This window comes from Macrobrachium nipponense, chromosome 1 (assembly GCF_015104395.2).
Source record: "Macrobrachium nipponense isolate FS-2020 chromosome 1, ASM1510439v2, whole genome shotgun sequence".
Classification (NCBI taxonomy): Eukaryota; Metazoa; Arthropoda; class Malacostraca; order Decapoda; family Palaemonidae; genus Macrobrachium; species Macrobrachium nipponense.
This window is the reverse complement of record NC_087200.1, coordinates 162,252,250-162,276,250: the sequence shown is the minus strand read 5'-3', so window position 1 is coordinate 162,276,250 and position 24,001 is coordinate 162,252,250. Positions and strand designations below refer to the sequence as shown.

Sequence of the window (24,001 nt, the reverse complement as noted above, 5' to 3'; positions counted from 1 at the left end):
ACCTGTTCGCTACATCAAGGACGAAGAGGCTTCCTCTGTATTGCTCCCCGGTTCTGGACCAGGGGCAATTGCAGTGGACGCGTTGCTCTGGAACTGGACAGACCTGGATCTTTACGCCTTTCCCCCATTCAAGATCATGGGGGACGTAATGAGGAAGTTCGCAGCTTCAGAAGGGACAAGGTTGACTCTGATTGCCCCAATGTGGCCAGCAAGAGAGTGGTTTCACAGAGGTCATGACGTTCCTTGTGGACTTCCCAAAGAACGTTGCCCTGGAGGAGAGATCTACTCAGACAGCCTCACTTCAAAAGGTTTCACCAAAACCTCTCCGCTCTGGCTCTGACTGCGTTCAGACTATCGAAAAGTTGGCCAGAGCGAGAGGCTTTTCAAAGGCAGCTGCGAGAGCAATCGCTAATGCTCGAAGAGCCTCTTCAAGAGCTGTCTACCAGTCTAAGTGGTCCTCCTTCAGGGCATGTGCAAGAAGGAAGGAATTTCCTCTTCCATGACCTCTGTGAATCAGATAGCAGATTTCTTACTCTATCTAAGAAATGTGCAGAAATTGGCAGTTCCTACAATCAAGGGTTATAGGAGTATGTTGTCTGCCGTTTTTCGCCACAGAGGAATGGACCTCTCCGACAAAAGGATCGCCACGATCTCTTTTAAGGCGTTCGAGACCACCAAAATTCCACAAGCATGACCGCCCTCATGGAATCTAGATGTGGTGTTGAAACATCTGATGCTTAAGTCCCTTTGAGCCTCTCCATGAAGCTTCTCTAAGGGACTTAAGCGGAGAAAAACGCTTTTCCTAGCTTCTCTGGCGACGGCGAAGAGAGTTAGTGAAATCCAAGCGTTCAGTAGCCTAGTGGGTTTCAAGGGAGACAGCGCTGTCTGCTCGTTGAACCCTTCTTTCTTGGCTAAGAACGAGAACCCGTCTAATCCTTGGCCAAAGAGCTTTGAAATCAAAGGAATATCGAGTCTCGTGGGTCAAGAACCAGAGAGAGCCCTGTGCCCTGTCAGGGCTCTCAAGTTCTATGTGAATAGGACTAAAGAGATAAGAGGTCCCTCAGGTAATCTCTGGTGCTCGGTGAAGAGACCAGATTTGCCGTTGTCGAAGAATGCTGTTTGCTTTCTTCTTGAGGGACGTCATTAAAGAGGCTCATTCATCTTGCCAGAAGACTGATATGAGCCTCTTTAAAGTGCAAAGCTCACGAGGTCAGAGCCGTAGCTACTTCTCTTGCCTTCCAAAGGAATATGTCTATCAGAGATATTCTTGATAGCACCTTCTGGAGGAGCAATTCCGTATTCGCCTCACATTACCTCCGGGATGTGAGAACGATTTACGAGAACTGTAGTTCTTTGGGACCTTACATTTCGGCAGACACAGTTTTGGGGGCTGAAGGTGGCTCTCTCCCTATCCCTTAGCTTAGTTAGGTTAGTTTATTGTGTTTTTGGTTGATGGTGAGATCTTCTGTGAAAATCTCCCATTCCTTAGTGTTAATGTCAGGGTTTTTTTGGTTAGTTGGTCAGGTGGTGGTCTGGTTGCTGTGTTACTGCCATATGTTTGGCTAGATGGTCTTGTCACATTGTGGTCACGTCCCCGTTGACAGAGCATCCAGAGGGCACCAGCACCCTACAGGTCCAAACCTGGCTGGCAACTCTGATAAAGCATAAAGCAGGCTTTAGGTGACAGTAATCACATAGTCTACTTTGCTATCAGGTAAGGAAACCAATAAGTTAATCTTTTATTTTAATTTAAATTTCCTAAAAAATCCTAGTCTGTCTCTACCCACCATCCGAAGGTGTGATTCAGCTATATATATATCTGACAGGTAAGTTTCATGAACAAAATGTTATTGTTATAATACAATTAAGTTTGTTCATACTTACCTGGCAGATATATATAATTAGAGTGCCCACCCTCCTCCCCTCAGGAGACAAGGGTCATGAATAAATATGAATAGAAAATGGGAATGGTTCCTGATATCCGCCTCCCAGCGGCGGGAATGGGTACTACCACCTGGCCGCCCCACTACGTGTGCCGCGAGTTTTGAAATTCTGTCGGACGTCAGAAATACAGCTATATATATATCTGCCAGGTAAGTATGAACAAACTTAATTGTATTATAACAATAACATATTTGTTGTCTAATTCCTTTTAAGGAAATAGTGCCACCTTTTTCCCTTATAAATAGAGGGCCTGAAGATCTTAGGGCCGTTCTATAGGTATGCTCTTAGGGTAGTAACTGGACATAAGGACAGGTCCTGTGGAAGTGGGAGAATTTTCCACGGGCCCCACCTATCTAGTGGGTCCTCATTTTTAGCTAGAAATTGACGATCTGGAGAAAGTAGCACTTCTCCTGAAGTGAGAAACTCTATATGACCAGAGTCCCTAGATAGAGCCGACAGTTCAGATACCCTGGCTCCTGAGGCCAGACTTAAAAGGAATAATGTTTTCCTCAGGAGGGGTAAAAAGTCACATGAGTCATTATTAGTGTCTGAGGCTAATTTGAGGACATCATTCAAGAACCATGACACAGACTTGGGTCTCTCTGATGGCCTGAGTCTAGCGCAGGCCTTAGGGATAGATGAAAAATAAGAGTCTGTTAGGTCTATTTTGAATCCAAACTGGAAGATTTTCTTGAGTGCAGATTTAGAAGTAGTAATAGCACTAGCTGCTAAACCTTTTTCAAACAGTGTCCTGAAAAAGGATATGGCCAGATTGGTTGTCATGGTTTGTGTTTCAGAATTCCTCAGGAATATAGCTAGTTTTTTAACTGCTGAGTCATACTGACGTATGGTCGATTCCCGTTTATCCGATTCTAAGAATAGGATATTCTTAGGGTTGATATTGGCATCCCTTTTTGCCGCAAACTTCATGAAATTCATAAAGTTAGGGTTTTCTGAATTCCTGAGGAAGCGTACACAGTCCTCGTTTGTACTAGTTGTGATAGTCTGGGATTGGGAATCCCAATTCCAGTAGCAGTGGGAACCAATTGCTCTTGGGCCAATTGGGGGCTATTAGAGTAATATGTCCCTTGAACGTCCTGAGTTTGTTCAGAACCTTCAAGAGAAGATTCACTGAAGGAAAGATGTAAATCTTCTTCCACTGATTCCAATCTATAGCCATAGCGTCTGTGGCATAAGCCAGAGGGTCCAGGTTGGGAGCCACATAACAAGGGAGTTTGTGATTCGATTCTGTGGCGAAGAGATCTACCTGAAGCCTACCTGAAGCCCTGGGACTTGTTGGCAGACCCACTTGAATGACTGTTTGTCCAGGGACCACTCTGACTCCAGTGGGACTGAACGAGATAGCGCATCCGCTACTTCGTTCCTTACTCCCGCTAGATGGGTGGCGGACAGGTGCCATTTGTTCTTGGCTGCCAGTGAAAATATGCCTATCATGACATGGTTCACATGGCTCGACTTGGAGCCTCCCCTGTTGATGTGCAGTGTACTACCACTGCACTGTCAGCACCAGTTTGATATGAGATTTCTTGGCTGGATGAAGTTTTTTCAGGGTGAGGAACACTGCCATAGCTTCCAGTACATTGATATGAAGCTGGTGGAATGGAAGGGACCAGGTTCCCTGTACCTTCTTGTACTGTGAGTATCCTCCCCAGCCGTTTAGTGACGCATCTGTGTGGATAACTAGTGCCGGTGGAGGGAATTGGTGGGGAATTGTCTTTGACAAATTCTTGATCTCCGTCCAGGGAGCCTCTTCCGTAAGATCGCCGGGACAGTGGCTAGCTTGTCTCGGGATCTGTTGTTTTGCTCTTTCAATTTTGCTTTTAGTAGAACATCTGTTTATTGAAGCAAACTGGAGAGAGCCTAGGATTCTTTCTTGGTTCCTCCGGGACATCTGCTTGCACTTGAGAAATTGTCTGGTTGCCTTGGCTATTTCTCTCTTCTTCAATGACGGAATTGAGAGTGTGTGAGACTTCAAGTCCCATTGAATGCCTAACCACTGAAAGCGAGACTCCGGTGTTAGCCGGGACTTGGTCTTGTTTATCTGGAACCCCAGGTGTTTCCAGAAACTGGATCCATTTGACCATTGCTTTGTGGCATTCTTCAATGCTTGTGGCCCAAACGAGCCAATTGCCCAGATAAGCTACTAGCATTATTCCCTGAGACCTGAGTTCTTGAACGACTGTCTCCGCCAGTTTTGTAAATATCCTGAGCCCGAAAGGCATTACTTTGAAGGAGAATGCCTGGTTCCCTAGCCTGAAGCCTAGGAACGGGCGGAAGTGTCTTGCTACTGGAACATGATAGTATGCGTCTGTAAGATCTATAGAGGTGGTGACGGCCCCACGGGGAAGTAAGGTCCGCACCTGCGAAATGGTCAGCATTCGGAACTTGTCGCAACGAATGAATAAGTTTAGATGGGACAAGTCTAGAATTTTTCTTCGTTTGTTTGAGCCTTTCTTTGGCACGCTGAACAAGTGACCTTGAAATTTTAAATGCTTGACTCTTGACACACTCCTTTCTGAAGGAGTTCTTGAGCGTATTCTATCAATTCCGCTGTTGGTTGCTGATGGAAAGTTTTGGATGGAGGAGGACCTTTGAGCCAGCTCCAACCTAGACCTTTGGACACAATACTTTGGGCCCATTTGCTGAACCTCCATCGGTGGCGAAAGAGGAACAGTCTCCCTCCTACCTGAGGATTCTCACTGGTTCGGGGAAGGGCATGTCCCACGTCCTCTCCGTAAACCCTTACCTCGGTTAGATGCTCTTCCGCTGCCCCTTTGGCGGAAGGCGCCTCTAGCTCTGCTACTCCTGCCAAACCTGTTGAAGGGCTTAAAGGATTGACCTTCAAAGATCGGGTTGAAAGCCGGGGAGACAGCGTAGGAGGTCGAAGCCTGTGCCTGCTGAGGTGGTTGCATTAGCAGCACAAACTGTTGTTGTGGCTGCGCCTTGGAAGTGGATGGTTGCGGTACTTGTGATACCGGAACCGCCTGTACTACCGTTTGCTGCTGGGAAGCCTGGAAAGGCTGGAATTTCCTAGGCTTCTTCTTTGATTTTTGATTTGATGCGGCCGATTCCGATTTCCGTTTGTTGATCAAACCCCAGTGAACCCTTAGGCTCTGGTTGAACCTAACTGCCTCGCAGTGAACTTCGTTCACTACTGAGGCTGGGAAGAGATCAGCGCCCCAAATGGATGAGGCTAAGAGCTTGTTAGGCTCATGTCAGATAGTGGCTTCCGCCAGGACGTGTTTCCTACAATTTCGCTTAGCTATGATGAAATCATACAAGTCACATTGCATCGAGTACAATTGTGACTTTGCAATGATTTTGAATAGCGGCTCTTCTCCTTAGATTAGAGCCGATACTTCCGTCATTACTAGTGAATTGAGGGATCTGCACAGTCTCATCCTGGCGTCGAATTCAGCCTGGATGAGGTTGTCTGACAGCCTGGGTAATCTCTCGCTGAACTGAGAGATGGCGCAGTCTGGTTTCAGCTTGCCCACCGAAAAGGTGGCCAGAAGATCTACCTAGAGATCGTCTGTTCCAGGGAGCAGGAAGGATGTTGGTTCCGTCTCCCGGAGTTGTGGCATTGGTTCATCCTTCATCACGGCTTGCAAGGTGAGCTCCGCTACCTTCGATGTGAACGGGATGGGGGTCTCCGCGTCCACAGTGAAGATCATGAAGGCACTCTTGTAGGCTTGAACCCTGGTGTTGACACATTGCCACTCCTCTAGGTTCCGTAGTCATTCACGTTGTGCGTGATCCCGAGAGAGAATTAGTCTCCTTCGGGACCTTGTCTTCCCTTCTCATAGCTGCTTCTGTAAGGCGGGCATAGCCAATGAAGGGGGGCTGCAATCCTTGCGGATGAAACTCGAAGTCCTCAATCCTTTGAGTTCCACAGCCCTCAATCGTTAGCATGCCGTTTACAAAGGGAGCATGGGAAGCAATTCTGCAGGGGTTGCTTGCTGTAAATGTGGGAAAGGTAGACGAGTCCGGCATGGTTTGAGCCACCATGCCAGACTGTGGAAGTCCTGTCGCTGAGTTCTCTCGGAGACCTGCAATGAGGTTGTCCTGAGTAACTAGTCTATCAGAGATAGCTCGGATAGATTGGCCTGACTCCTCTAAAGAAGATGAAATCTGTGTAAACATCTCCTGAAACTTATTTTGCACTAAGTTCCCGACCAAACTGCCCATCTGCTGCATAATATTGGCGGAGATATTAGCAGAGAAGGTGTCTGGGTGGAAAGGGGAAGGTTCTACCTTTTCTTTAGGAGTCCTAGGTCTGGTTCCCTTAGAAGTCGAAGGCTCAGGGTCGGAGGAGAAGAGCTGAGCCTTGTCCTTAGAAGACTTGGACTTGGAACCCTTTAAGTAAGAAGTCATTTTAGCCTTGTCCGCTCCGGGATGGTGAGCCGAAGACTTATAGGCAAGGCTAGAACCTGACTTCTTCGACAGTGACTTCTGGAGCGGTTTAAAGTCATGCTTACCTTTGACTCTAGGGATCGCCAGGGCGGACTTCGGTCTGACTGACTGAACCTCCCCGGTAAATCCCTGGAAAGAAGTAGATGAAGTAGGGGAAGAAGCTCTAGATGGGCTCAAGGGAAGACCTTGAGCTCCTACTAAACCTGCCTTACTTACATCCTTACCTGTGCCATCCACCGTCATGGGCTCGAGGTTTAAGTCCAGTGCGGCTACTTGAGTCGTCGGTTCCTCCAAGGCTAGCGCCACTTGCTCCTGGATGGTGGTAATCAAGGGAGCCACCGCCTCCGGGTCCACGTAGGAGGCGCTCTTCCCACCGGGGAAGATGAGGGTGGCCATCTCTTTTGAAATAATGTAGGGTTGGCCCTTGGTTACATTCCGGCCAAACCCACCAACCCAGGCCTTCAGGGTAGAAAGGACGGAATCCCGGATCGCTTGGACATCCTGAAAGAGAAGGTTAGTATTAATACTTAAGGTTACTTAAGATCAATTTACAATATACGATGATTGATATATCACGGATCATATTGGTCACTGAAGTCATTGTATTAAAATGTAGTATATCCGGAACATTACTCACCCCGGAGGAGACCTGATCCCCGAACTCATAGCAGATCGTGCAGCTCTCATGGTGCCAAACCAGCGACTCGTTGTACCGGATCGCACAGGTGGCGTGGGTCTGGCAAACCTCTGCCCACAGGGGTCCTGCAGCACGGCATTACAGACGACTCCATACATTGGGTGACCTGTAAGTGAAATGATACATGAGTATCATCACTAACATCCTGGACTAAGTCCGTGATGTGATATATCATAACACCGGAATGCTCCGGAGTTAAAAGATAATAAGGATTAGTCTCTACCTGCTCTTCTGCCGTGTAATGTGGTGAGTCGGCCGACAGGATCGGTAGAACAGCTTGAGTCAGTGTGTCTCCGGCGTTGCCGGAGGACAAAAGATCACTGAAACAGGAGTAACACCTAACCCTTACGCCGGAGCGAGGAGTACAGTGGTCCCCCCGTATTCGCGGGGGATGCGTACCAGACCCCCCGCGAGTAGTTAGAATCCGCGAATGTTTGGAACCCCTATAAAAACACTAAAAACAGCCTATTTTGTTAGTTAAAAATTGAGAAAAACCACTACAAATTTTCATACTTGGTTTTTTTAATAGTTTTATCACAAAAAGTGCATTTTATGATGAAATTGATAACAAAAACCAGGAATTTGTGGATATTTCTCATAGAAAAATACCGCGAATGCGCGAATTTTCCGCGAATAATGCAGGGAAACGTTCCCGAGAGAAATCTGCGAATGTGTGAGTCGCGAATCCAGAGAATGCGAATACGGGGGGTCCACTGTACTTGGAACGGCGGGTGAGGAGCAGGAGGGGACCAATAATGAGTGGGGCGGGGTTGACAACCCCGCTGTCAAACTGAAAATTAAAATAAGTAGGTGGTGGAACCCGGGTAGGTAGCGGGGTCTCCGCCAACTTAAACTAGGATAATGGATGTTAAATATAAACGTAAACATGCATGAAAAACGTATTCTTGTAATGATGCCGGAGCCCACCTGGTGTCACCGGTCCCTGGGGCCTGGCTGTGCCGGGGTCCTGACCTGCCGGGGCGGGAGGGTGGTGACTCAAGGTAGGGGAGCGCGGCCTGAGAGCCGAGGAGAGCCGAGCATAGCCGAGTCTGGTGGCCAACCGAGACTCGGCCAGGCAGGGGTCCCCCTGGTACTCTATTGGGGAGAGTGGCATGAAGCTGAGCCGGCGCCGAGTGTCCTCCAGCTAACTCCAGTATCCCCCCGCGTGGGGGGGAGAGAAGGGAGGGTGCTCGGATCGGTTGTCTGGGACAACGTGAGTGAGCGTATCTCCCCCCAGGAGGGGGAAGGGAGCATGGAGGACCGACGCTGGGTGGCTCATAGCGGACGCCTGGAACCTTCTCGGCCGTGAGATGAACCACGTGGTGAGAAAGGCCACGCGAACCAAGGTGGCCAAGGCCAGCCAGAACCGTCTTGATAAGCATGAATACAAAATAACATCCTAACAAAATACGGGGGAGAAGGAAGAAAATATGATGGAGGAGAAAAAGAGGTGTCCTGGAGAAGCTGGATCGGACCAACCGAGAAGGAAGGGCGAACCTGGCCACTCTGAGCAGCTAGCCTATGCCGAGACGTAGAAACGCAGGGCGGTGACCAGGGTGGCTCAGGACATGAGAGAAAGGACCAGAGTCCTTCTAAAGAGCCTATCTCATAGAAACCTGACAACTAAAAGAACATGCATGCATGAACTCTAAGCTGAAGGAAACGACGTAGGCTACGAGTGAGCTCGTAAAACAACCCCCGTGTAGAGATGAAATAACGTAAATAAAACGCCAATAATGCATCATTGAAAGAATAATAATGTACTGCTGAAGTATTCGAGCACAAACGGTATAGAGGACCGAATGTGGCACGAAACAATGGAACACGCGGGAGCGAGCCGCTCAGGAACAATGCCGCATTGGACGCCGTCCATAAACAACCTAAATAAAACGGTTAAACGGGCCCAGGGCAGTCCGTAAATGTTATAGAATATTAATAGCAGTACTTAACTTGGATGCAGAAGAATTTTGACGTTGCATGATGAAGATGCGAGAATTCCAAAACGAACACAACACAGAGCAGAAAAATTACGTGCGGTGTGGATCGTGCTAACGAAAGGAATGACGTCAGAGGCGCTAGCCGTAACGGTAGCGAGGAGTGGGCTTTAGGTTGGCTCCTCTATAGTAGAGGGATTTTGAAGAAGGATGAATCTAAATGGCAAAGGACCTCTGGTAGTGGTTTCACTCACCCCAGAAACCATACCGACACCTTTAAATAAGGTGAGCGAGCCAGAATATTCTGGCATTTCCATATTAGCTTTTTTCTCTGGTATGTTAGCAATAATTTACCTTAGAAATGTGTGCTAAGGGACATTTCACTGGCGACACTGGCCTTGCCCAGAAAGATATATTTTTTACAATAAAATAAGGTTTTATTTATACTTGACAAGTAATTTCAGAATGGTAGCCCACCCTTCTCCCCTCTCATGAATGATAAGGCATAAGTAAATTGAGCTAGTTTGCTATGCTGTTTCTTTATTCCCCCGGTAGTGGGTGGGGGCCGACATAGTACACCAAACCAAAAGAATTGCTACCGCTATTTTCAAATTTAGCTACCGTTACATACTTAGAAATTCTTAGCTACATAATTACTTGGTAATTATAAATAAAACCTTATTTTATTATAAAAATATAATTTTATTGTCAATGCAGACTGTTTATTGAATAGTAAATACTTTTATCTTTTCTTTTCAGACGAAAGCACAACATCAAACTTCAGTGAAAACAATACTCTCCCAAGAGCAAATTTTGGAGATTCGAGAGCAGATTCAGCTTCGCAGTGGTAATGAGACTGTGTTGAATGAAGAGCTTTATGGTCCTATTCAAGCTGATACAATTGTCATTGCTGTGCAGGTGTGTGCCCTTGGCCACTGGCTCTTATATTTTATGGAGTGATGTATAAAATACTTCAAAAGGGGATGCATTGTTCAAATTTAATTTCTGAGACATTTTGTTAACATAGTATGCAAGTACAGTGGTACTTCGAGATACGAAATTAATCCGTTCCGAGGCAGCCTTCGTATCATGAGTTTTTCGTATCTTGAACTGCATTTTACATGTAAAATGCCTAATCTGTTCCAAGCCCTACAAAAACACCCCAGTAAATTATATTTCCAGGCTTACAACACATGTTCTAGGGTTACGACGCCGGGAGGAGGAATCCGACGGAAGAAAATATGAACTTCCAAAAAGGCAAAATACTGTACATTCTTGAGTAATATTCAACTGCATGTAATGTTCAGCCCCATTTTTACTGCACATATTAGGACTTTAGCATATGTTCTTTAGCAATAAGCCTAGCCTATGTAAGCAGTTGCTACTGTAGCCTAGTCTATGATTGACATCTAAACCTAAGAAGCTAAAAGCTTAGAATATGCCAATAAAATGTATAAGTACTCAGTATGTACTCATTTCAAATTAATTATTTTAATTAATCATTAACTATAATAAAAAAAAAAAAACCAAAAAAAAAAAAAAAAACTATGCTTAACTCTTCGTTTAAGCTCTGCCATGTAAATCTTTTGTCAAACCCAAATCTGAATGACCTCATCAATTCCTTTGATACGTCCAAGCAAAGGAAGGAAGATCTGGTCTCCTGAAACTTGGACGTAGAGTTGAACTGGTTGAAAGGGTCCTCTTTTGAAACAACCTTACATTCCTCTTGTCTGAGAAAAACATTACCCAGAAGACTCTTCCTTGTGGCCTTTGCTAGCTAAAGAGTAGGACCCATCCAAGCCCTGGACTTGTCCTTCTCTGTTAAGAACATAATGGAAATCCTCGGCTGTAAGGAATAAGAGTGTTCTGTATCCTGTTAGGGCCCAGTTAGGGTCCTGTTAGGGCTCTCAGGTAATTACCTGAACAGAACTGAGAAGATCAGAGGGCCACCTATTAAACTTCTGGTGTTCTTTTTGTTAAGAATCCATCTCACCTTCTGACTAAGAAAGCATTATCCATCTTCCTGAGGGACTTAATTTCTGAGGCGCGCACTGAGTCAGGAGAACATTTTGCTTATTTTAAAGTGAATGCTCTTTATGTCAGTACAGTCTCTACCTTATTAGCTTTCAGGCACAATATGCTCCTTACTTTCATTCTGCAGTCGACCTACTGGAAGTGTAAATCAATCTTCATGTTTCATTTTCTGAAAAACAGTGTTTGTAATTGCAATACCTTAGGGCCATTATTGGCGACTGGCATGGTATTGGGGGAAGAAACAGGAATTTGTCCTACTATCTCTTCACTTTAAAAGTAAGGTGTCAAGTTTTAGGGAGCCTGGAGGTGTGTCATGGTAATTGCTCTATAGCAAAGAAACATATATTAAAGGAAAGGAAAATGTATCTTCTTCGCGTAGGTCTGCAGCAAGGAGCCATTCCCGCACGTGTTGGAGACAAGTCTGTTCTCATGATTGTTCGAGAATACTCATGTGTGTGGAACTCCAGCATGCAACCATTATCAGAAATGGCACATATTATGATGTAATATTTCGTCTAGAACCTAAAAAGATCCTGTCAAGAGATGATGACGTTCACTCGTTAAGCTCCGCCCTTTTCAGCCCTGCCCTGAGATTGGCGTATATATATATGACCATGAGGAAGTAGAGAATGAGATCATCAGAGATAAGAGAAGAAGCTAAAGACGAAGGATAAAGAGGAAGAGGACGTACGAGAGCGAGAGTGTGAACGGAAACAAGTTAAGTCTGCAGTTTGTAGTCAGAGAGAGAGAGAGAGAGAGAGAGAGAGAGAGAGAGAGAGAGAGAGAGAGAGAGAGAGAGGTCCTGACGTCAACAACGTAACCCTTTCAGAGAAGAAACGTCCTACGAGAGGTCATGGCAGTGGATTCATGTACTTTTTCAGGAAGTGGCCACATTCCAGGAGAGGTGGCTCACTTTGTTGCAGCCCAGTCATTTACCCTATACGTATACAGGCAGTCCCCGGGTTACGACGGTTTCGGGTTACGACGTTCCGAGGTTAAGGCGTGTCTCAATTATATTCATCAGACATTATTTTTAGGGTTACGACGCCTACAACTCTCATCATGTGTTCTTTTCATGCCCAATAGTTTTGATTAAAACACGTTTCTCTAAAATTTTGTTTACGGTCGAGTTTGATGGTACAGTATGCAGCAAAACTCGTGTGACTTTTTTTATTTTTGTACTGGACAAGCGTTGTTCTCAAGTTGCCACTTAGTATTAAATCTCGTATTTTATAAACTGTATATAGAGGAAAAGTTGGTCACTTGTTATATAGAATCTTATAATTGAAATATATTGGAACCTGAAAACCAAAAATATTTCACGCTACAAATATTTCTGAACGAAAACTAAATACGTTACTGCAGCATGAAAACCTCAGATCACCGTGACTTCCATGAGTCGTGTGGAATCGTCAGTCTGGACACTGTGAAAGAGGACATCGCGATGGAGAGCAAGAGAAAAGTTGAGCAGAGCATAGTCTAATGATAAAAATGGGTGCATTTGGGATATGAATTCGAAGTTATTACTTTTAGCTTTTGTGGCTTTGTGTATAAAGCAAATGTTAGTCGAGATCATGATTTCGATACTTGCAATAATTATGGCTTAGGCTTAGGTTTATAGCTAGTGCTACATAAGTCTAGTCTCCCGAGGGGTTTCTTCAGTTTGAAGAAAAGTAAATAATAAATAACTGAATAAATAAGCGAGGTTAAGAGTAATCTTCGCTATTAGAAACACAACTAATTTATATTATTTTACTACTTTAGGAATGGAAGACTATAATCAGGTCGGATATATCAGCTACAACTTTCGAGTGCAGATTCTACAGAATGACAACTGCCAACGTATTATAAACAATAATGGCTAGGCCAATGCTATTGGCTTTATAACATACTGGGCTATATTCCAGACAGCAACAAGTTGCATCAAATCTTTGTAACTTATGAAGGGTGTCTATAAGGACCATAAAAGCAGGATTTGTGAATTCTTCCACAGTCTTGGTGTGGTATACTTCCGTCATTATTTTCTTCATAGGCCTATAGGCTTAATGAGAATGATATAATCGAGAAGCGCGAAGTGCACTTCGGCCTACGGGGCGGGGTAAGGCAAGCTAAGCCATTGGCGGGCCACTATGCACCCTTCACCAGTTGGGTCTAATGAAATCTTAGGTAGATCTCAAGAAATGTAACTTAGTAAAGGCATTAATAAACCAAGCAGCAAATAATGAATATGATTGATAATAATAACGGTACTTAGTAAAGGCATTAATAAACCAAGTAGCAAACAATGAATATGATTGATAATAAAAACGGTATAGGTTAAGTAAATGGTATACCAATATAATTTTTAAAAAATACGTATAATTCTTTGAAATACATAGGTCCCTGTGAAAAAATAATATACAAATTCAGCAAAACAAATAGAGTAAACACAACCTCGTCTTTTAAAACACGTCCATACATATATAGCTACACATACATACATACATACAGAGAGAGAGAGAGAGAGAGAGAGAGAGAGAGAGAGAGAGAGAGAGAGAAGAGAGAGAGAAAGAGAAGAGAGAAGAGAGAGAGAGAGAGAGGGTTAATTAATATTTAGTATGTGAGCCTAGGTTGTCTATTACCGAATTAAGCCGTCTAGGAATACTGTCAACCAGTCTACTGCAAATATTTTCCCCACGCATTGACTCCACACTGACAAGCAATGCTTATGATGGGCTTGTTTACTGTTCAGAACGGAGCCATCCATTCCTTTGTCATAATGGCCCATAAATTTTCAATGGATTGAGATCCGGAGATTTTGCAGGCCAGTCGATCCGAATAACTTCTGGATGCTGCTGTAACCACTTTCTTACTGGCATGCTATTATGAACAGAGGAGTTGTCATTGCCAAGAATATGGGCAACGGTTTCCGGAATTAGTAGCATCCTAACAGATGGAATCAGCACCTCGTCAAGAATGTCCAACATACTGCCTGCCATTAATCGCTCATGGATTGGCACTAAGCACCTGGTCCGCAAGACGCCATCCAACCCCAAAGGCCAGCGGTTATCCTCCCACTTCGTCGATTTGGTTCTACATATTTATCCTCAAAATCTGAAAAAAATAGAGAGAAGGATTTAGAGAAAATATAAATTACAGATATTCGGAGAGAAACAATGACAGTGGGCTTACTTTTAAATATAAAAGAAACTGTTTAACTGCAGTTGTTCTCTCATCAATAGATCTTATGGATTAGAAAAAAAGAACTGGCGCTTTTATTAAGCCATACTTTCAGTAATATTGCTATAACACCGAACTTTTAACTTTTAAGACTTGAAGTGCATTGTTAAGAAAAACACTATAAGGTTATTCTATAAAACTACTATGTATATATATATATATATATATATATATATATATATATATATATATATATAATATATATATACAGTTCTTTAATATGCATTTAACCAAAACAAAACTTATTTATTAGAAACAGCTACGTCAGTTGTATTTTCTGCCAGACTTAGTTTTACAGTGAAATAATTAAAAGAAATCTTTGGTTGTAGGCCTAATAGTATATATTATGAATTCGGAAAAGAGGCATAAGGAAAGTTGTCATAGCATAGTAACCTTAAACGACTTTTAAGTCAGTGCAATGTGTATTCAAACATTCACGAGACTCGAAGGAAAGCTAGCACGAACTTCCTCTGCGACTGGTTTCCGCCAAGCAACACTTCGAAGCGCAGGCGGTCGAAGCGGAGGCGGGATTTTATAGACCTTTAAACTGCTTCCTCAGTAATGACAATTCCCAACTCCCACCCTAGGTCAGATTATTTATATCTTCTCTTGCATTATTTCTCCCTGATTACATCGTAAACTTCCATTAAAGATATTTGTCAGCAGGTTAAAAACCAGTGTAAGAGGAATTACTATTCATTAAAGCTTTAGCATATATACAGACTAGGCCTATAATACAAAGTATATCACACCTAGGCTACCACGTAAAAATATAAGGCAAAATAAGTAAATGTTCATTACCTGGTTTTCCTGGACGCCAGCAGTGCAGTCTTCCCTGTTGGTCGTTGCAAAAAAGTCTTCTCGTCACAAAATATAACAGTTTCCCAAAACTGCTCGCTCTTGGACAGATATTCGAGCGCAAACCCGAGACGATGGTCCATATGCGTCTGTGTAAGTAGAGGCTTGAGCGCAGGTTTCCTACATAGAAGACCAGCTTCTCGAAACCGACGTCTTACAGTGTCAACTGATGTTTGTATATTTGTTTCTCGTTTCACTGAAAATGATGACGAAAACGGTGTTTGGTTATAAAGTTAATTAACACTTCGTCTTCTTCTGCGGTTGTGCAGCGGGGGTCTCTCCCAGATCTAGGGTGGCTTTTCAATCCTTCTCCGTCGTTGTATCGTTTTAGCCATCTATACACAGTTGTCTTGTTGATATTAAGACGATTAGCTATGTCTTTTTTTTGAAAATCTGGCGAGATGCAGCTCCAACTATAGCTCTCCTTGTTGGGGTGACGTTTCCGGTCGCTGTCGGGTTGCTCCAACCATGTTTGGCAAATGACCACAGTTGACGTAATGTTAGGCCACGCCCACAACTACATCTCCGTTACATTCATTACATTAAATAAATTTACTATGATGGCTAACATGTAAAATTCGTTTAATATTTACGTCTTTTCATATTTACCATGATTAAAAACTAAGGTGTTAATGTTTTTTCTAATGACCTAGCTATATTTTTGATGAAAAAAATATATAACATTATACTATAAAACCATGCTAAATGAAACTGTATCTTTTTATGAGCGAAGTTCCAAAATGTTTCGCCGTTGCAATTCAGTGTCATTAGAAATGTGAAGAAGGTAAGAGTTGCCAGTTAGTCACTTTTTGAACGAAAATCACTGAAATCGGGTCACTCGAGTTTTGCTGCATACTGTACTATACTGAAGTTTGCGAAAGTTTCATCCATGTTGCCGATGCACGATAATAGTCGTTAGTGTATCACATTCTTTCCTCAACTTCAGCTAAAACTTACAGATTAAATTTAGCAGTATATGCCCTTGCCGGTCTTTTAGCCATAGCAAGTAAGGCTATAATACTAATATCATGCATCAGCAACAAGGACATAACTCCAGTAAACTTATGCCATCAAATACAACTGTAGATAAAATTAAGATTGAGAGGAAATGATTTTAATCAAAACTTCAGGTCTTGAAAGAGCATATTTTACTTTTGTTTTCACACTGATAAAAGATAAGTAACGTAACGGTAAAGTTCGTACTACGATGAAATGAAGTGAAAATAGCGAACGGAATCACATAATATTTTTACACAAACATGCCCAATACGCGATCTGTTAACGAAAAAAATACTTTTGTTCACGAGACGTATTAAATTCATATTTTGACTTTAAAACACGTCCTATAATGACAAATTACCTTGTCTCATATAAATAGAGTATCTAAATATTTTATGCTAACTAGAAGAAAGGCAATTTGCTCCAAAATCAGTTAAACACGGAGAAATAAACTCGTATTCGACATCAGCTGATTTCCAAACAAAACACTGACCACTTCGTTAGTATTTTATGATACAATAATAAAATACATACAATATTATTGGATACTGTAATGTATAACTTTTTAAAAGAATCAGGAAAGATGCATATTCATTGTGTATTTATTTCGTAAATATACGTAGCTGTTAGCAGCCTGACATCGCTCAGTTAGGTATGCTGATGATGGTCCGAATCTGATTCCCGTTTCGTGTCCAATTTTTTTTTTTTTTTTTTTTTTTTTTTTTTTTTTTTTTTTTCCTGATATGTCATAGTCAAATTGCATTGAAACTCCAAAATTGGCTTTTATTAATAAATTACTAAATTATATCATATATGTTGTTTACAATATACTGAAGGTTAGGCTACTGTATTCATATATATACGATATATGTACCACGATATCATCATCATTGTATAGGCGAGGCTAACTTGTTAAATGTTATTCAGTTTCTCTTTGTACTGAATCATCATAAGCCAATGTGCATTGAACCTAGAGAATTAGCTGAAATTAATACGGTGTTCCCCCTGTATTCGCAGGGGATGTGTACCAGACACCCCGTGAATAGTTGAAACCCGCGAATAGTTAAAACCACCACTAAAAATGCTTATAACTGCCTATCTTGAAAGTTCAGATACCAAATGTATACCTTTAATAACATCCTACTTCAAATACCTAAAATTACTAACCTATTACTGCATTAATCTTTGAGTTGTTCCGACACGGCATACAAACCTTCGGTCCTTTTACAATAGGAAGGTACTAGCGGCAGCTGGATAGGTCGTAAGCTTTCGAACAAGGGGTTCGGTAGTTAACTGCTTGTCCGACAGGCGCGCTGCGCGCAACTGGGAGGTAAACAAACCACTTTTGCTTTCGGCCTCACAGCGAGTAGACGTGTGTGTTCGACGCTCTCTGCCCGCTTCTCGTCGTTTGCTTTCCTTGAGTTATATGGTTGGTGTTTGTGTATGAAAGAATCATTGTAAGTACAATCATTTCTCTTTATCATTTATTGTGATTTATTGGTCAATCATGGAATCTCCTCGCCTCGCTACCCCACGAGACTATGCCCGGGTACCGAAGGGCGTAAATGCGGAAAGTTCCGCTCATTCCCGGAAATTGGACCCATATTTGTGCGCTCGGTGTCAGGGGCGCGAATGCACCCGAGCCGAGCCCTGTGAAGTGTGTAATAATTGGTCGAGGCGCAGTGGGACTTTGTATGAGGGCAGGAAGAAGCGAAGGCCTGCAAAGGAGTCGTCGGAAAGCTCTCCCGCGACTCCTTTGGTTACGGACACTTCGTCTTCTTTCCTGCCGCCCGCTCAGCTTCCACGTTTGGCGCCTTCCCCTTGGGGGGGGCGGGGGGGGTTTCTAGGTCCTTCTCCTCACCTGACTTGTCGAGTGTGGAGGAGGGCGCTAGATACCCTGACGTCGAGTTGTACTCTGGGTCCTCTATCCGTTCGTCTTCGCGCGAGCGGGTAGAGGATCCTGCTAATCACCCGACTTTTGCTTCCTCAGGTGCGGTTGCCGCGAAGGACGACCTCGGACAGGTGTGGGCATCGTTGGGGCTGCAGGGCGTGCCGACGTGTCCAGGGGCTGCTCTATCATCTCGCTGGCTCCGTGGCGGTCACCCATGCGACGGTTACGACCACCACCACGACCCTTACAACACCTGACTACGCTTCACCTCCTCACCTGGTGTACACCCGCACGCGGTCTCTGTAACACCTACTACATCGGTGCAGGGGCCAGTCGCCGTACCACGGGGGAGTGTGATGCCGCCACCTGGGTTTGCCGTGCTGCCGCGACCGGACTTCGTGTGCCGAAGAGCTCGCCCTGGACCTCCCACCAGTACCAAGGATCTGTTCCGCTGGTCCGTCCAACTGGACAGCCTGCACAGCCTGCCGTACCTGCCGTACCTGCCCAGCCGCCGTTCACGGACGTGAGGTTGATGACCACTGCTGCCGTTACTGTAACCTGCTCCTGCCGTCTCTACTGCTGTTCCTGTGATGCCTGCACCTGCTGACGTTGTTCCTGTTCCTGGCTCCGCTGCTCCCGATGCTGATCTGTTCGGACAGGTGCGTCCGGGCCCTGTTGCTTCGGCAACAGCAGCCCCGCTCCGCTCTGGATGACAGATCTGACGTCGGTCCTGAGGAGGTTGACGAAAAGAAGAAGAAGAAGAGGAGGAGGTGTCGTCGTCGTCTTCATCGTCTTCTTCGTCGTCGTCGTCGTCTGCTGCCTCTTCCCCTTCTTCTTCTAAGGCTCCCCCGCCAGAAGAAGAAGAAGGTCGCCTCCCCCCTCCCTAAGAAGTCTCCTTCGGGAACTTCTAAGGGCCCGTCTCGCTCTGGTGAGACAGGGGGGGGTTCTTCCGCTGGTCACCCTGCTCCTTAGGGGGCAGGACCCGTCTCTTCTTCGCAAGGAAGAAGACTACGGGGACCAGAGGAGTGCCGGCTAACACCGGCACTTCCTCACCTGCTGTTAGTGGTTCGGCCACGGCAGCAGGATCCGTCTCGGCCTCTCGTTCGCGAGAGGTACCGAGTGTACGGTCGCCTAACAGCGGACCGTGCAGCCAGGAACCAGACCTCGAGTCCGCTCAGCGTCAGGTTCACGGCACGGAGCGGAAAGACTGGTGACAGCCGCTCACGCGACTCTCACCAGACCAGCTCTCGCTCGCGGCGAGCAGCTGGCTACCCGGGCGGACGTGACGTCCATGACCGGCCACGGGCTGAGGCTGGGAAGAGGTCCCCCCGTTCGACGGCACCAGCCACGGCTGGTACCAGCGAACTGACGCGCCGTGAGGATACGCACCGGTCTCACCGTGACAGTGGAGCTCGCCGGTCGCTGACCGTCACTCTCACAGAGAGCGATCGGGTACGGCGACCAGCACCAGCTCCTCTGACACACGAGACCGGGGCCGCTGTTCTCGGTCCAGCCGTTCTCCACAGCGAGACGGCTCGACTAGGTCTGCAAGCTCGATCGCCACCGCGGTGTTGACGATCGCCTGCAGTCTTCCAAGCCCACTGGTTCTGCCAGCGAGCGAGGAGGGAGCGTCAGGTCTGCCTCTCCCATACCTTCAACCTCCTCGGGTTACACCGGGAGGGGCGAGGTATTGAGGAGTGATCGTGAGGGGTGCGCCCCTCAGGATCCCACCACGTCGTCGTACGTACCAGGCACGGTTCTCGGAACCAGCCAGGTCGTACGCACAAGTGGTTGGAGGAGACCGAGATGGGGTCTGTCGCTGTTCCTCCCCTCGAGGGAGGAGGGTCTCGGGAGATGCTCCTGTTTGAGGGGACTGGATGGTCCGACTCCGCAGGACGCAGTCACTCCTGAGATCCAGAGGAACTTTGCCGAGGTTATTGCGCTGATTCGTCAGCACAACGACCTCGCGGAAGGATCGCCGCTCCCACCATCCGAGCCCACGTCCCGGCTCGAGTCGTTCTGGGCCCGACAAGAGGGAACCAGACCGACGGTGGGTTTGCCGCGTTCCGAGCTTGCAGACTCAGTGCTGGACCAGGTTGAATCGCTTGTCTCGGACAAGACGGTTCCGCTCAAGTCTGGCAGGTCGAGCAAGCTGCTTCCACCTCCTCTGCTGCGACAGCGGCGTTTTTACGTGCCATCTGAAGAACCCGATGCCGCCCAACAGGTGAACCCGGAGTTAGCCAGGCTGACTCCGGGTGTGTCTCTGCAGCAGCTCCTGTCCGAGAACCTATGGTTCTCGCAGCAAGAGGCACTCGGCCTGGAATCTACCGCCATGGCAGCTTTCCAGGCCGTCTCCTGGCTAGATCTGTGGTCCCTCACAGTATCTAAGGTCGCAGCCAACTCCGGGGGAATTTCTCCCGAAGATGACTCGGCCTTTAGGAGACTTTGCCAGTCTGGAGGAAGAGCCATCTTCTTCCTTGCCCACCAGACGGTGAACCTGTGGGCCAACCTGGTTCTCCGACGAAGGGACGCTGTCCTTACTCGGGTTTCCAGGGCGGCCGGGCGTGAAGCGGCGTTGGGACTTCGCAACGGACCTTTACGGAGTTCCACGTCTCTCTTCCCAGGAGAGAGGTGGACGCTGCGGTGGACAGACGGCGCACTGACGACAGTGACCGTCTGGTTCACCAGGCAGTCTCGAAGGCTTCTGGGCAGCCTCGGACTGCGGCCAAGTCCTAAGAGCTCGGCTAGCGCTTCCTCGGTGGCTAAGACGGTAGCTGCGTCGAAGCCCCGGGGAAAGACTCTGTCTTCTTCGACTTCTACCAAGGGGAGCCGTAACCAGCCCTCCTCCCAGCCCTCCTCCTCCCGTGGAGGCTCTGGGAAGAAGTCGAAGAAAGGGGGGAAACGCTATAGGGACGGCGTTCCCCCTCACCTGCTGCCGGAAGTGGGGGGGTGCCTGGCCAGCCATTGGGCAACTTGGCAGCGCTACGGCGCCGAGACCTGGATTGTAGATGTCCTTCGGGAGGGATATCTATTACCCTTCGAATCTCGGCCACCCCTCACCTCCAACCCGGTCCAACAGCAGTCGTACGTTCCAGGGTCATCGAAGGACGTAGCATTGAGACAGGAGATCAAGACCATGCTGAGCAAGAGAGCTGTAGAAATCGTCACGGATCAGTCACCGGGCTTTTACAGTCGACTCTTCCTGGTGGAAAAGTCTACGGGAGGCTGGCGCCCGGTGATAGATCTCTCTCCTCTGAACCGGTTTGTTCGCCAGACCCGGTTCACGATGGAGACGGCACGCTCAGTGCTCGACTCCATCAGGGAGAACGATTTCATGCTTTCGGTGGACTTGAAGGATGCGTATTTCCAAATACCCATTCATCAGTCCTCCAGAAAGTACCTCCGCTTCATCCTCGACGGGACGGTGTACCAGTTCAGGGCACTTTGCTTCGGTCTCTCAACCGCCCCACAGGTGTTCACGCGAGTGTTCACTCTGGTGTCTGCTTGGGCCCATTCGCACGGGATACGTCTGATGAGGTATCATCCGACGATGGTTAGTCCTGGCGAGCTCCCGCTCGCAGTTGCTACAGGACAGGGATCGACTGCTCGAGTTCTGTCGCGATCTGGGGATCGTTGTGAACTTCGAAAAGTCCGATCTCGAGCCCAAGCAGAGGATGAAGTACCTGGGTATGCTGATCGACACGGTAGCAGGGCGAGTCTTCCCCGCAGACTCGCGGATCAGCAGATTCAGGGAGGCAGCCAACCAATCCTGTCTCGGCAGGAACAGGTAGCTCAGCGATGGCAAGTCGTGATCGGACACCTGTCGTCACTCGAGAAGTTAGTCCCTCACAGGCGTCTTCACCTGCGGTCTCTTCAGTGGAGACTAAAGGAGAGTTGGTCACAGGCGACGGATCCCCCAAACTTTCCAGTGTCACTGACACCGGAGGTGAGGCAGGACCTAGCCTGGTGGCTGGACGACAGGAACCTCTTAAGAGGAGTGCCTCTGCGCACTCCCCCCCCGGACATGCAGCTGTTCTCAGACGCATCGACCGAGGGATGGGGCGCACACCTGGAGGAGTTGCTGACTTCAGGAGTGGGGACGGGACGAGAACGACAAGCACCTTCACATCAATGTACTGGAACTCAAGGCAGCGTTCCTCGCTCTCCAAGAGTTCCAGGACCGCTTGATGGGACACTCAGTGGTGTTGATGTGCGACAACACCACGGTAGTGGCCTACGTCAACAAACAGGGGGGCCTAGTGTCTCTCCCGTTGTACCAGTTGACTCGGCAGGTGCACGAGTGGCCGAGGCACACTCAATAGAGCTGTCGGCACGCTACATTCCAGGGAAGAGGAATGTAGTAGCAGACACGCTCAGCCGTCGGGATCAGGTGATAGGGGCCGAGTGGTCTCTACACCAGGACGTGGCGGAAAGGCTCTTCGACCTGTGGGGGCGACCAGTCGTGGATCTGTTCGCCACCCGGCACAACAGGAAGCTCCAGGTGTTTTCTTCTCGGCCGTGCCGGACCCATGGGCAGCTGCAGAGGACGCTCTTCAACACCCGTGGGACAACCTCTTCGCTCTGCCTTTCCCCCGTTCAGACCTGATTCGCAAGGTGATCAGTCGAGCACTGGTCACCCCGAATCTCAGGATGATCCTGGTGGCTCCCAAATGGCCACAGGCCATTTGGTATCCGGACCTGCTGGCTCTTCTCGCAGGAGAACCGAGAGAGATTCCCCCTTGGCAACCTTCTCGCCCAGCCACACGTCGAGCGGTACCACCGAGCAGTCAGTCCCTACGTCTTCACGGCTGGCTGTTATCCACCATCTCTTGCGAACGAGAGGCTTTTCTCGTAGCGCGCAACAGAAATGGCTGGAAACGCTCCGTCAGTCCTCTGCAGCTGTGTAACCAGGGGAAGTGGGGCCGTCTTCTGTGGTTGGTGTCGTAGACGGGGTCTATCTCCTCTCAGAGCCACTCTTCAGCAGGTAGCGGATTTCCTCGTTTTTCTTCGCCGAGAGAAGCTCCTCTCAGTCCCCACAGTCAAAGGATACAGAGCCGCCTTGGCGCTCGTCCTGAAACTGAGGGATTGGACATCTCGAAACTCGTTCGAGATCTCCTTGCTTATGAGGAGCTTCGAAAGGTCTTGGCCACCCAGGGAACTCAGGCCCCCTGCGTGGGATGTGACTCTCGTCCTTAGGAGTTTGACTCGAACGCCGTTCGAGCCACTCCGAGAGTCGTCAGACAGGGATCTGACCCTCAAGACCCTCTTCTTGCTGGCCCTGGCATCGGCGAAGAGAGTAGGGGAACTTCATGGTCTTTCCTATGATGTACGACATTCCAGGGATCTGTGACGCTCGATTTCGTCCCGAACTTCGTTGCGAAGACTCAGAAACCGTCGATCCCTGACGACAGGTTCGAGTCATTCACGATTCCCTCCCTAATGGACTTCACCGATAATGATGCGGATGAGATGCTGCTTTGTCCTGTGAGGGCGCTACGGCGCTATCTGAAGAAAACTCGACACCTCAGGCCTGAGTGTCGACGCCTCTTCGTTAGCACCGGGGTAACCAAGAAAGAAGTATCCAAGAACACTCTTTCATTCTGGCTGCGTGAGGTCATCAGGAGGGCGTATGAGTCTGATGGTAGTGACGACATCCGTACGTCCCGTCCGAGAGCTCACGAAGTCAGAAGTATTGGCCCCTCGTGGCGTTTCGTAAGAACTTCTCCGTGGCGCAGGTCCTGAAGGCAGGGGTCTGGTCTAACCAGACTACCTTTACGTCCTTCTACCTTCGGTATATTGCCACAGGTCCTTGGATACTTTTTCCTTGGGACCCGTGGTGGCTGCTCAACAAGTTGTGTAGCAAACCCAGACCCTCGCAGGCTGAAACAGCATCGAGTCCTGGTGTGACTGTGTGGATGGATGTGTGAATGAGTGAGTGACTGGCTCCCTCTTCCCGTCTTTTCCTCCTCCTCTACCTGTGGGCAGAGGGCC

At 47.3% G+C, this 24,001-nt stretch overlaps 1 protein-coding gene across 1 annotated transcript in view; it reads left to right on the top strand.

Annotated features, from left to right (window-relative positions):
* Window positions 1–24,001, top strand: part of LOC135218983 (alpha-1,6-mannosyl-glycoprotein 2-beta-N-acetylglucosaminyltransferase-like) — a 213,038-nt gene that overhangs the window by 5,429 nt on the left and 183,608 nt on the right. Inside the window, exons 2-3 of the mRNA XM_064255421.1 lie at window positions 9,769–9,965; window positions 11,247–11,319. Coding sequence (XP_064111491.1) covers window positions 9,769–9,965; window positions 11,247–11,319 — 270 coding nt within the window. The remainder of the gene's footprint in view (window positions 1–9,768; window positions 9,966–11,246; window positions 11,320–24,001) is intronic.